At 33.9% G+C, this 12,350-nt stretch overlaps 1 protein-coding gene across 3 annotated transcripts; it reads right to left on the bottom strand.

Annotated features, from left to right (window-relative positions):
- Positions 1-355: 355 nt before the first annotated feature.
- Positions 356-11,613, bottom strand: LOC120083668. Of its 3 annotated transcripts, none has more exons than XM_039039506.1 (12): positions 11,302-11,610; positions 10,825-10,996; positions 10,680-10,742; positions 10,440-10,545; positions 8,650-8,754; positions 8,486-8,580; positions 8,281-8,398; positions 2,287-2,359; positions 1,904-2,095; positions 1,441-1,561; positions 723-947; positions 356-623 (listed from the first exon to the last, which is right to left on the bottom strand). In XM_039039506.1, exons 1-12 carry the CDS (start codon positions 11,373-11,375, stop codon positions 576-578), a joined length of 1,392 nt encoding a protein of 463 aa, XP_038895434.1. In that variant the 5' UTR covers positions 11,376-11,610; the 3' UTR covers positions 356-575. The 3 variants fall into 3 exon arrangements, with proteins under 3 accessions (XP_038895434.1, XP_038895435.1, XP_038895436.1); XM_039039507.1 differs by having other exon boundaries at positions 8,486-8,562; positions 11,302-11,609; XM_039039508.1 differs by lacking the exon at positions 356-623 and having other exon boundaries at positions 806-942; positions 11,302-11,613.
- Between the last annotated feature and the right edge of the window lie 737 nt (positions 11,614-12,350).

The following is a 12,350-nucleotide window of genomic DNA, read 5'->3' as shown; positions in this document are numbered from 1 at the left end:
TTAGTGTTAACATTTCCCTTTTGAATTTCTTTCTTGTCTTATTATCTTTTATTTAGTTCTTGTTTACCTTCTATTATCTTTCTTTTCTACATTTGGAATACGAATTTCAACCTTTCATCTCTTAGTCAATGGTAATTCAACCATTTGAGTTAGAAGTTTATGATCCAGCCAACTTTTAAATTGAAGTGGAAATTTTGACTGGATTGAACTGCACTAGAATATCATCTATTTAATTAGAATGAAAATCGATAATATAATATGATCATCAGAGGTTGGTTCCTTCAGTCCTTTTGACTCATTTCCACCCAAAACTCCTCGACTGGTTTTTCCTCAAATCATCAATGCATCGAACATAGAATATTCATGTTTTTAATACTAATAATGCTTCATTCCAAGAAAATTAACTCAGTATCTTGATGAAGTGGATGTTTTTAACTGTAAAAATGGATCAAAATGAGCATATGTAGGCTGTACAAAGTAAATTAATTAGACCTGTTCATTAGTTTTCAGTAGTTCATGTCAGCAAGCAAAAGCAGAGCCAGAGGGTTGATGCTCAGAAGCGTATGCATCAAGGTCTATTCTTCAAAAGCGCTTTGCAAGATATATGAAGCTTTGTTACGAACCTGAGAATGCAATGAGAGTTTTTATCTGAGATACCATCAATCACAACTGTTAACAATCGAATGAATGTTTCAAGTCAAGATTGTGAGAGTTGTTCACACCTTTGATGCATACGACCTCAAATCAGTACTGGCGATTTGGCAGGAGCAGTTTCTGAGAAACAGGCCCCACATTTCACAGATTAGCGGCTTGCCTTCTAACGTTTGACTACCGACAAGCCAGTTCTCCGTCAACACCAAGTAAATGTACAGCTTAAATAGGTCACAACTTTTGTCTTTCACGGTAATGGAAGTAAGTACTCTCAAAACCTCTTCTTCATTACTAGCCTAAAAGTAAAAGATAATATGAAGTCTTGATCCTTAAAACCTTTTATGCATGATTTAAAAGAAACTTTAACATAGACTCATCTTTTGTTAATTTATTTTTAATCAATAAATGTTTGTGGGGACCCACAAACATTTGAAACCACATACAATAAGTTAAATGTTAAATAAAAATATCAATTAAAAAATAAATAGCAGGCTAAGTAAACTTCGTCCCAACTTATACAGGTGCACTTGTAACCTTGACCAATATACATGGCGATGATATGATAAAAATATTGTAAGAATAAATAATGGGATATGATAAAAGTCTATAATCTTAACAAATGTCAACGAGAATATGTGAAATTGATTTTGCAGGTAAATTACTTTGAAACGATAAGGTACGCATAATCTTGCATGAAAGATGAATGTTATGGAGAATTGGTCAGAGTTATGCACAAAGAAAGCTCTGATTATTTAGCCAACTTGAGAAAAAGAAAAGAAAAAGGATCACCTCATTTTCAAAGCAAATAAGAAGAATTTGATAGGCAATTGTACTCCGAAGATATTTACTACGGGGATCAACTCCAGAAATGCATTCCACAGCTCGCAAACAGTTTAGATCCATAGGAATTCTACAAAAGCAGAATATAGGCAGCAAAAAGAGTAGTTATAAGGTTACCGGTAATGAGTTTAAATCCACAATTGCATCAAGGGTGCAGAGCCAAAATTGACACACTGGAAAAAAATTAACCACACTGAGTCACTTGGTCTCTTTGAAGTATACGGGTCAATTGGTTCAGTTTTCCCAAGTATAAAACCGACCACTCAGTTCAGATTAGACAGATTTTGTTAGTTTTGATAATTTCAGTTTTCAAATAATCGGTTTTGTGCCGGGTTCAAAATTTTCTAAATCAAATATTTGTATAACCTCGATACTTTTACATAGCAACGAAGAGCAACGAAGAGTCTAGTACCTGCAGACAAGAGATTTTGCTATTTTCTCACAACATGCATTCCATTCTTCATCTGTGAAGTAATGGATAAGCGATTGCAGGCATTCACATAAGAGCACGGTTATGCCTTGAAACTGGCGGTCCAGAAATAAACAAATAATGGCTTCAGCTAGCTGCTCAACTTCAGAGGATGTAAATATATTCTTTTTAATCCTGAAACAAAAATAAAAACAGATAGACATGAAAACAGCCTTATTTATTGGTATTATAATGCAAAAAAATATCATAAGTTGAGAATAAAGTTATTTTAACAATAGCCACACTGAGTTATAAGATTCAAAGTTCTAATGAGTGCCAAAGGCACAAGAGTTAAAACTTACAAAATTATCAAGAAAAAGACTTACTTTGTTTGACAACATATAGTAATAAATTTGATCCACGCCCTTATATTCTGAGGCGGCCCTCCACGTCTAGAACCTAACAATATTCCATAACTTGTGTAAGAAAGAGTAAGGCAACTAATTCAAATGGCAAGGATTGGGGGCTCTGTGTGACCATTGAAGTATGCCTTTATGTGGAAAGTCCCAAAGCAACTCATACAATACACAGAATAAAAATAAAGATAAAAAAACCAAATGAATGGAAAAACTTGTTCTAAAAAATATAGTCCCGAATTAATTTCAGTAAGTACTACTTTCTCATTTTTTTTAAGCAAATAAAATTAGAGTGCATACTGTCAAACGCAAAACATTAATTCTTGGAGTTCCTTATGCTCCAACAATTGAACATCAATTTTCTAAGAGTTTCATCCTCACCACTCGTACATTGTTATTTTTAGTTTAGTTATATAGGACCCCACACACTAACATTAGCTCTTTAACATTAACAACCAGGAGGCTAACAAGTTGTTGTGGCTACAGTAGCGGCTGAAGTCATGATTTAAGTAGGATCTGTATGGAGTAAGATAAATATTTAGCAGGCATATGTTTTTTTTCTACAACCAGCTTGGGGCCTTTATTGTAACTCCACAATCTTTCGTTGGACGTTCTATTCTCTCATGGAATTAATAGCTACATTTGATATCCCATGCCAAAACTACAGGAACAAGAATTGTATTTTACCCTTGCATGTTTAAGGAAATAAATAAGGTTTAATTCTATTTTGGTCCCTAAACTTTTAAATATTTGTTTGTCTATATATAACGTTAAAAATAATCACCTTGGTCCTTACTATTATTTTGTCAACAAATATTCACTTACTTAATACTCTCCTCAATCAACACATTAATACAAATACTTGAAGCTACATTATCTATTTGTTAAAAGCAAAATTAAGGTCCAAAATTGTTGTTTCTTATTTCTTTATTTATTTTTTTCTTTTTAAGTTCAACTACTGAATTAGAGATTTTAAAAGCATATGGACCAAAATAAAATAAACATCAAAGTTCATTGACTAAAATGGACATTTTAAAAGTTCAAAAATTAACATGTAATAATCTTAGAAGTTCAGGAAGTAAAGAGAGATATTCTCCAAGCCTATCCTAGTTCCTTGAACACAAGGAATTGGGTGACAAGAATAACATTCCTATAGAATCCCCAACGTCAACTTTTGCCAATGGCATCAGTACCTCTAATTGAGACTATACAATACTTGTTTCACGTTTTTCAACTCAGGAAACATGAAGAAAAAGTGTATCCTGTCCCAACTGGGGACGAAAAATGCATTGGTTTGGACCAAGAACTCATGTTCATCCAACCCTTGAACTCATGGATACTGCTAATGGTGAATCAAATGGATTGATACCAATGATTTAAGCCAATGAATCAACTGGGAATATTGGTTAATATATAGTAGCCCACAGTTCATTTTCTTAATCTTATATGCAGCTGTGTTGAGCCAAATTCAATCTTTTTTTTTTTTTTAAACGGAAACAGAACTTCATTGATGTAATGAAGAGAGAGTAGTCCTTACAATAATAAAAAAAGAAAGAAGGATCAAGGCGCACCGGAATATTTCAACTAGGTTAACACATCTTTAGCACCAACATCATGCCGGAACAAATACAATCAAAAAAGGAGACCAAGTTTGAATCTACCTAACAACAACAAGATTAAACAAAATGATGTAGAGACCAACAATACAAGTCAAAAATTGAACCCATAACTTAAAATTCAAATTTTATAAAAATTGATACTTAAATGAAATCAATGCCCTTTAATGGCTGAACTCCATTTTTTAAGGAAATTTGACACAAGTGATATCACAACTAAGGGGGACGTATTTTTCAATATTGGCTGTTGACAATATTGGATGTTTTTTAATTAGATTTAGACATTTTTGATGCTGAAGTTGAATTCTTTTAACCTGGTAAACTTTGATGTTAGTTCGAGTACTTTTGTTGTTAGACTTGGATTTGGGCATTTTTGTCTTAATTTGGGTGTTTTGCTAGTTGACTTTTGTGTGATTCATTGTTAGTTTTTAGGAACAATTTTCTAATTTGGTTTGAAGAGGTATTTATTTTACTATTTATTGAAGTTTAGAATTGAATTTATTTAAATTGAAACTTTAAAGTTAAGGAATGCTGTCACAGTCTTTTCTATCTCTAGTGGTAGAAATGAAAAAATTTTATATGGTATATTGCCTTTTTCTTTAAACGGAAACGGAACTTTTCATTGATATAATGAAAAGAGCTATAACTCAAAATACAATGAGACAAAATATCAAACCAAGACAATTAAAAGCTGAGGATCAGGAGGTGCACCCAGACATCTCAACTATGTTGACACCCCCATAGCACCCTCATCATTTCGAATACAAGATACAAGTATTCAAAGATTACAAAAAAAAACTAAATCACTTGATTACATAGAGAATAAAAATGCATTCCAATTAAGACAAATATCCTGGATGGAATAATCTTCAAAATGCTTAGATTGTGAACTCCAAGTAGAAGCTAATAGGCAAGCTGACCCCAATTGTCAGGCCAATCTTTATACTTATCATGGAAAACTCTCTGATTATGTTTAAACCAAATCTTAGATACCAAATCTTTAATTACATTTGACCATAATATTTAAGCTCTAAAGGCAAGAAGAGAAGGACCAACCAATAAATGGAAAATGTTGTCTCTAACTGAATTCCTAAAAACCCATTGCACACCGAAGCAAGAAAATAATTTTCGCAGCAATTTCTTGAGAAGGAACAATAAAAAAACAGATGCTGCATATCTTCCTCGTTGGCTAAGCAAAGAGAACAAATCGAGGGTGATAGAAGTTTGTTACGTAATTTGTGTTGCAATGTGGATGAGCAATTAAGGGAACCATACAGAAGAATCCATGCCAAAATATTAATTCTGCTGCCTCTCAATCTTGCTTAGCAGTTGTTGAACTTCAACAATCTCCTCTTCCTTTAGTTGCCTTTGAAGTAAGAGGTTCCAAGAACTAATATCCGGGTCCCAATGTTCACTGACACTGCCCTTTGGAGATGAAGCAATTCTAAGAAGCTTAGGAAAACAGTCCTCGAAAGGAATTTCAGTACACCATGAATCTGTCCAAAAGAAAATATTCCTTCCATTGCTTAGCTTAAATTTTGCAAGGGATCCGAATTCACTCCATTGTCTTGAGATGCTGATCCAAGGACTTTGCAGGCTTAAACCAAGCTTGCCTGATGTGTACCAAAGATGTGGGACAACTCCGTGAATACTTTTGACAACTTTGCACCATAGGGAGTATTGTTCCTTAAGAAACCTCCAACTCCATTTAAATAACAAAGCTGTATTTCTGTTTTTCATATTACCAATACCAAGGCCACTATCAATTAGAGATTTGGAAGCTAACTCCCATTTTACCGGATGATTCAGCTTGCTGTCTTTATGACCTTCCCAAAAAAAAACTTACACAAAATTCCTCCAATTCAGAGATCACTGAGCAAGGCATTAGAAATATAGACATGTAGTAAGTGGGAAGATTGGCCAAAACCGCATTACATAGAGTTAAACGACCCCCTCTGGACATGTTATACCTTTTCCATCTATCAAGTTTACAATGAATCTTATCAATAATAGGCTGCCAAAAAGAGTGTTGTTTCGGGTATCCACCAAGAGGTAGACCGAGATAAGTGAAAGGCAGCTTGCCCGCTTTACAATTTAGCCTATTGGAAGTATAGATCAAAGAATCCTCATCAATATTAACTCCATATAGAGCTGACTTCTCCCAAATGGCAATTAATTTGCTATCCGAAACACCAGTCAAATAAACCTATTGTTTGAATAAGAATGTCTAACATGGCTTCATCATACTTGCAAACGAGAAGAGTATCATCCGCGAATTGCAAAATTGATAAGTGCACCTTGTCTTTGCCAACCAAAAACCCTTCATACAGTCCACTGTTATGAGCTCTTTTAATCAATACACTTGGCACTTCACTAATGATGAGGAAAAGAAATGGTGATAGTGGATCACCTTGTTTAATTTCCCTTGAAGCCTGAATGAATCCTCTAGGTCTTCCATTGATATACACTGGGAATTTTGGATTTTGAATGCACCCATGGATCCATTCTATCCATTTTGGATGAAAGCCCAAAAGATTAAGGGGGTGTTTGGAAGGAGTTGGTTTTTATATTCCTAGGTTGTTGTAATTGGGTTATAATAATTTGTGTTTGGGGCATAGATTAATTTAGCTTGGGTTATAATAATATGTTTTTGAGGTGTAAACTATTTTAGTTTGAGAAGGAAATAGTAAACATTGTAGCAAAAAATAAAAAAAAAAATGATGAATGTAAAATAGTAAATACTGTAGCAAACAGTAAATACTGTAGAAAATGGGGGTTCTAAAATAGTATTGATTGTAGCTAATTGGAGGTTTTGAAATAGTATGTATTGTAGCAAGAGGTGGTCATCATAGTCTTATGATAGTCCTTGCCCCAAACGCTGCCTAAGGATCCGTTCTAGAAAACTCCAATCAACCCAGTCAAAAGCCTTCTCAAGGTCTAGCTTTAGAATCCACTCCTTGCTTGCTCTATAGTCTTCAACTACTTCATTTGCAATTAGAACGGGATCTAGAATTTGTCTTCCTCCAACCAATGCACTTTGTGTATCAGAGATGATGCTTGGCATTATCTTTTTAATCCTCTCCGCAAGTACTTTAGAAATAATCCAGTGAAGGTAGTTAGACTTATCGGTCTAAAATCTTTGACCTGTGACGAGTCAACTTTCTTAGGAATTAGGCAAATAAAGTTTTCTTTGATGCAAGCATTCAACTTTCCATTAGAGTGAAATTCCTCAAATAACTTCTGAAAGACAGCCTTCAAATTCTGCCAGAATTCAATGAAAAACTCTACTGTAAAACCATCTGGCCCGGAAGCTTTGTTTTTGCCAAGAGGTTTAATTGCTTGAAGGATCTCCTCACTTTGAAAAGGGGCAATTAAAGCTCAATTTTGAACAGCCGACACACTATTCCAAGTTATATCAAAAGGAATGGCTCGAGAACCTGGAATTTTCAAATACAAAGAAGCAAAATAGCTTAAAATTTCTGATTCAATTTCCTGGTAAGATTGAAGTGTTGACCCATTGCTTGAAACTAATTCAATAATCATATTCTTCCTCTCTTTTGCTGAAAGAAATCCATGGAAAAAGCTGGTATTTTCATCACCCAATTTTAACCAATTCAACTTGCTTTTTTGAATTAAGTTCCTCGCCTCCCGAAGGTATAAATTCGTAAGATCTCCCTTGATGGCTAGTCTAATATCCATTTCAACAATTGAAAGGTCTTTCTCTCTTGGTTTTTTAATAGAAAAATGTCAATTCAGATAATAAATTTTTCTCTTTTCTTTACCTTTCTAGTTCATATTCCGCAAATCAAGATTTAACTTTATCTTTTACCTAGTGCAACTTGAGACTTATTATAAAACCTGTCCAACCTTCTGATCAATCATGATCCAAGACCTTTTGGATGACCTTCAAGCACTCTTTAATCCTCATCCAACTGTTGCAAAATCAAAAAGGGGAAGGACCCCAAGAAACTGCTCCAGCCTTTAAGAGCAAGGGAAAGTGATCCGAAAATATCCTTGCTTTTCTACTAACTCTTGAATTAGATTCAAACATATTATCCAAGCAGCAAGTAGGTGGTGCATCAAAAACCCAAAAAGACATCATGACCATTACCAAAAAGATTGGTCATTCCAAGTTCTAAAGATTTTTTTAAAAGCATTCCACGTGCACTAGCCATGTCTAAAGAGAGCATTTTAAGGTGATTTCATCAAATAGAGGAAGAATTCAATCATGTTACTTGCAATCTTGGGTTTTAAGGAATAAGAGAATTATGAGCGACAACAAACAGCCCTGCATAATATTGCATATTTTTGCACTTGGATATGTTAGTTTGATGCCAAAGAAGTTTACCAGTGTGGATGAATCCAGGGTTTAATGAGCATTGAAATCTATATCCATAAGTCTCAAGAGCTTCTCCTAACTGAGCATAGTTTGGAAACCAATCGATTTGAAGATGCTGTTGCTCAACCTAGTTAAGAATTCTAGATAAGCCTTAAGAGAAATTGATAAACAAAAATAAATAAAAGAACCATGTGGTCAAAGTAAAAAGAGAAACCTCATTTGTTGTTAACATGATATCCCTCCAGAAATCACCGGCTGATGTTCTTAGATCTTCTCTTGATGAATATAACACTGGAATATGAAAATAAACTTATAAAAAAAAATTAATCATAATGTCTGGAGTTCCATAAACATGACTGAAACAATAGATCTACTCACTTAAATTGAAAGTCCATATGGCAAGTGATTTTTCTGCACGGCCTGTCAAATAAACAAGTGTTGACAACCAACCATTTACCAATAAACCTTCAAGGAACGCATCACCTGCAAAAACGTATCAAACAAATATTATCGACAACTTATTTAAATAGTTTGTGCTAGATTATAGAGTTTAAGAAAATTCATCAAGACAAGATCAGCTTGGAGGTACTAACTTAACAACATTTGATCAAAGAAGGAAAAAAGAAACAAGATAAAATACAAAAATGAGTGTTTTATCCACCATTAATTTGTTGTGCTGAGGTTCATGGTTTTCCTTTCTTTCATTCTACTTTGGATGAAAATGAATGAATTACTTCAAGAATATATATAAATAAGGAGAGGTATAAAAGTATTGGATAAATTATAGATGAGTGTTAAAAAGGCAAACTGCAAAACAATTACTTTATCTCACACCTTTTTGATGTCCCATGATATATCCTCATCTCTTTCTACACCGCCCATAAGGTGCCATAAGGTGAGACTTCTATATCAATTTTTTCCCTTTTTTCTAGACAACAAACAAAGGCCCAAAGAATATTTGAATTTCTTTCAACCAAAAGTAGGGGGTCCCATGAAAGTCTAAGCATCTCTGAATAATTCTCTCACAACTTCACTCTAAGAGGGCAATGTGCCAAAATACAGTACACCTCTTTGCTTGTCTTCTCTCAAAGGATGCACATAGGATAATAGAGACAAAAGGAAAGGTGGCTTCTGTGAATTCTATTTATAGATTATAGAATTTGGCCTTCAAAGCAACAACTTTCATGCAAAGAAGTGGACTTCTGAAGCTCCACATCAAGTTTAAGAGACTGCCCATATAGGCCCTCAAGTCCTTTATTGCATTAACTTTCCGAGTGAATGTACCAGAGAGCTTTTAAGGAACCAACACCTAGAGTCCCCATTATCTGAAGTAGTATGATACCATCCAAAGAAGGAACACGGAAAAATCAACAAACAACCATAAATTTCCACCTGGTCTAAACTGTCCCTGGAAATAGGAATCCAGCACTGCAAAAAATAAAAACTAAGCATAGCTTAGAGTAGCTTGGCATACAAGCTACAGCAAAAAATAGCGAAGGCCAAACCTCCAAATCACCTATCTATGAAAGATATGATCTTTCCACAAAGTTTTCATGACAAGATGCAGAAATAGTTTTGAAAGGGAACTCCAGGAGCCGTAATTAATACATGTTTTCTTAGTACTCTGGTCAACCAAACCAATTCAAGCTATATCTACCAACAACAATAGTGCTGCATAGCTAGTTAGGCTCGTTAAAGAAAAATGTAATTTTCTGTAAGGAAGCTAGTTTCCCGTTCACCAAGTGACTGACATCTTCATCATTCCCACCTTCCCAAAATAATTTCTCCTTTATCTTTATCTACTCGATAATCCTGATCAGATCCACCATAGAGGATTGGAATTCCAGGATAAAGACAATATGTTAGACAACTGGATTTGGTGACAATAGGTCCTCTTCAAGAGAAAAGACAAACAGAATTCAAAATGCATGTCAGTTTATTATCGTTTTTTAATTTCCCTTATTGCTCTTTTTTATTCATCATACAGCATATTCAAACTACCACCTTGAAAATTATCCTCAAATTCACATATTTTGCCAGTGAGTAAAGATTTAAACTTGATAACTAATGCATTTATTATACAAGAACATTAATAGTAATGAATATATCGTAAAAGGATAAGTAGATGATTAGGGAGATTAGGAGAATTCAAACATAAAGGAAATGACCTGTCTCCACGGTGAGATTCACCAAAGAATTAACTTCGTTATTTAGGAATGTTTGCAAAAAGTTACAACTTTCGAGTTCAGGACTTTGTAAAGCTGGTGAGGGTTTCTGCAATTTAGATGCATAGAAATGCAGCCAATTCATTTTTCCACCAAAAAGAGAGGGAAAAAAAAAAACCCTCTCGGATGAAGATATTTGGGACAATCAAAGCATATAGAAAGCTGTAATTTTAAACCGCAAACCTGTTCCCCAAAAACGTTTAACCCCCATATTGATGTATCTTCCTCACCTCCCAATTGATTCATCTACACAGAACATTCTTCGATCATTGGTGAAATAAGGGTCAAGAAAGCTCCAAAAAATTCTATGCCGCTAAGCATAGTTTACCTTATTTTGGCATTCATCAACAACTTGAGACACCACAGCCTCTTTGCCAAGATCATCATCATCTGATTCATACTTCTTTATCTTCTTTGCCTGTTTAGATTCTTTCTCAACCAGTTTACATTTATCCTTATAGTGATCAGTCAGAAGATCATCTAACCCTATAATCTTTTTCCTGATTAATATAAAAAATAGACGTCAAAGACGATTTGTGATCAGAGAGCTAAGACTTCACCTTTACTAAAACTATGAAACAAAAAGTTGCAACATAGAATATTTCTCAACTCCCTTTATAGAAAATATGCTAGTATTGGAATTGCAACAGCTCTTTAAATCCCAATTCACAAAATTGAAAAGAAAAACAGTACAGAGACGAGATAACAGTAGAGTAATTTGAATATGAAACATATGTCCTAAGCCCCCATATGAAATAGAAAACATGAAATAAAGGATTTGGGGTGATTTCGGGGAGAATGAAACCTCTTCTTGAGAGTGACTGGGGAACTGAGAAGTGGGTCTTCCGATTCGAAGTCTAGAGTACCATCCATTTCCATGGATTTCAAGCAAATCGCTGTCTCTCCAGATTTTCAGTTACGGCTCCGGAATTTTGAAAGGAAAGCGCCAGAATGGGAAACAAGCAGGGCACTTAGAGAAGCTCTGGGATGAGTACAGTTTGAAACCGGTTCGCTTCAATGCGCGGCACAAGTTGAAGCTTGGCTTCGCCTAAAGTGTGCCGTTTTTCCCTTTCTTTACCGGCACAATTGCAAATATAGCCAGCAAAATTAGCGGACATATTGCATAACACTGAAAAAAAAAAGAAGAAAATATTACATAATATGATCAAATTTAGGTTGAGCTATTTGACTCTAACCAAGAGATTATGGCATCCATAGTAATAAAATTTTGGAAAAAATACCTTTTTGTCGGTAGGTTATCTTATTTGGTCCATAAATTTTCGGCCTTTAAGTTTTGAATCTTGTTTTAATTTAATCTCTAAGTTTCAAAATGTTATAATTTTACCTTAGAAATTTAAGTTTTGTTTCAATTTGATCTTTAAGTTTTAAGATTTTATATTTTTAATCTCAATTTTTAATTAAATACTCAATTTTTGACATGAATTTCTATAATTAATTAAAAATAATTATGAAGTGAAATTTTAAATTTATTTTTAAAAGTGATAAAATATAGTGATACTTAATTATTTATTTTTTTAGTGATTTTTAATTTATTAACATAAATTAACATTAAAGACAAAAAATGAGTATTTAGTGAATAATTGATTAAAAGTGTAAATTTTAGAACATAGGAACCAGAATGAAGCAAAACTCAAACGTCAATGGTAAATTGTAACATTCTGAAATCTATGGACTAAATTGAAATCAAACTCAAAATTAAGAACTAAATGTGTAACATTTGAAACCTATGGACTACGTAGAAACTAGACCCAAAATCTAGGGACCAAAAGATATGTTTCCTTAAAAGTTTTATCGCCAATTAGTGATAAATAATAAAATTTATCACGAATAGAA

The sequence above is a fragment of the Benincasa hispida genome, chromosome 8 (assembly GCF_009727055.1).
Source record: "Benincasa hispida cultivar B227 chromosome 8, ASM972705v1, whole genome shotgun sequence".
Lineage (NCBI taxonomy): Eukaryota > Viridiplantae > Streptophyta > Magnoliopsida > Cucurbitales > Cucurbitaceae > Benincasa > Benincasa hispida.
Note: the sequence above shows the minus strand (reverse complement) of the source record. Positions and strands in the feature narration are given on the sequence as shown.

Bases quoted from the DNA above. Each gene is read 5' to 3' on its own strand.
- LOC120083668 (XM_039039506.1), bottom strand. From the start codon at position 11,375: ATGGAAATGGATGGTACTCTAGACTTCGAATCGGAAGACCCACTTCTC. The intron at 2,360-8,280 runs GTAAACTTCTTT...GAATATTGTTAG, and splicing joins CCCTGGATTCATCCACACTG to GTTCTAGACGTGGAGGGCCG. The intron at 2,096-2,286 runs GTAAGTCTTTTT...TTTTTGTTTCAG, and splicing joins ACTATATGTTGTCAAACAAA to GATTAAAAAGAATATATTTA.